At 39.6% G+C, this 1,643-nt stretch overlaps 1 protein-coding gene across 1 annotated transcript in view; it reads right to left on the reverse strand.

The window, feature by feature from the left end:
* ST8SIA3 (ST8 alpha-N-acetyl-neuraminide alpha-2,8-sialyltransferase 3) overlaps positions 1 to 996 on the reverse strand; it is a 15,159-nt gene extending 14,163 nt beyond the window's left edge. Inside the window, exon 1 of the mRNA XM_019518304.1 lies at positions 932 to 996. Within this exon, the coding sequence (XP_019373849.1) occupies positions 932 to 996 (65 nt within the window). The remainder of the gene's footprint in view (positions 1 to 931) is intronic.
* Positions 997 to 1,643: the final 647 nt, after the last annotated feature.

A 1,643-nucleotide genomic window follows, 5' to 3' on the forward strand; every position in this document is an offset into this window, starting at 1 on the left:
TATTTTCTCCCAAACCCATACATGGCAAACCAAATTTGCCAGGATAGGTAATCTTGTATACAGTTGGCTCATGCATTCAGATGCGGTAGCAGTGAGGGATGTATAAGAAACTTAATTCACAGAGACAGAGAGAAACTTTTGTGGAACTCCTGCACCGCACAAAGTCTATCTTATGGGCTGGGGGCTGGGTAGGACCCCACAAGAGTAATACCATCCAGACCATCTATTATGTATTTTGGCACATCTCTAGCACAGCACTTGGGCTTCATATAGAAAACAGTAGGACCTTCCTTAGTTTCTTGTGCAGAATTCCTGCTTACATTAATGATGACCATATAATAAACAATGTACACAGGTTGTGTTTCATAGCCTGTTAGATATATAGAGCCTTCCCTCTCCACCACGAACCCTTGAGAACAGGTTTAACAGTGCACTTAAAATGTATGAGCCTTGAAATTCCAGTGAAAGCTATGAATGAATCAGAGGTTGCTTATCACAAGTCAGGTAGAAAACATGAAAAGACTGCACATAGCATTTGTGGCTCAACCAAAGTGACTTTAATTGAGTCATACACATGTATGCCCTCCATTCCTTCTGTATGCACCTTCCATGCTTGCTCATGGAAAAACGTAGCTTTTTACTCAGGTTTTATCATTATATTCTATGTTCATAAACAACATGACAGCTTCAAAGATAAAGCAAATGTCTTACATTTCCAATTATATACAAATAATATGTCAACAGGCAAGCGTATGTATTAATCTGAGCTCTTAACAGCACAAGTGACATCCGTTTCAGAATATTCTGGTGGCCTTTGGTAACCAGGCAAACATTTCACTCGCAAAATTCTTTTTTAACAATTGGTAAACCTAGGACTTGGTTAGAATTTATCCATGACTTTTGATATTACCAGAAGGCCATGTTATATTACCAGTTTAGCCACTGCACAAAGAGATCAAACCCAAACATCTGGAGTTTGCTGGGTTGTTGAAACATGGCCGAACATTGTTTTCAAGGCCAGGGGTTATGAGGAAAATGCAGTCTTCACACACCAACATAATCTTTCTGTGTAATATTGGTCTTTGCTTCATGAACCACAGGCCTGATCAGAAGTCAGTGGGAACCCGGGAAGGTAGAATGCTGTGCCAGGGTGTAACTTGTATGAGACGTTTACATAGGCAGAATTATTTATATTGAAATTTGATCAGGACCCTTGAGCTGATAACTTATTTTGCAAAAAAACCACAATGTCTTTAACAATGTCTAGTAAGAAAAAGCTCATTTTTTGTCTCATTCCAAGATAAAAACCATCTTTCAGTCCCATTTCTTTTGCCCTTGAACTTTGCATAAAGCTAAGGTAGGAATCTGCTACTGACTTGGAAGGAAAGGTGTCATTGACTCACCAACCCTAGTATTTGCAACAACTTTGATTATAAGCACTAGAAGTTTTCCGCTGAAATACTGACCTGGATCAATCCTGCTCAGCTTGTGAGTCTTGAGGAAAAGCCAGTTGAGAGATGCTGTGGTTACAGATATTTATAAGGCCTGATGCACCAAAAATCACTTTCATTCCAATCCATTGATATGCCCCCAGCCTTTACAAAGTCACAGACCAGATCCAGGGAATGCATTGTGCATTCGAA

Source organism: Gavialis gangeticus, unplaced genomic scaffold (genome assembly GCF_001723915.1).
Source record: "Gavialis gangeticus isolate Ggan-Ray unplaced genomic scaffold, GavGan_comp1, whole genome shotgun sequence".
NCBI lineage: Eukaryota > Metazoa > Chordata > Crocodylia > Gavialidae > Gavialis > Gavialis gangeticus.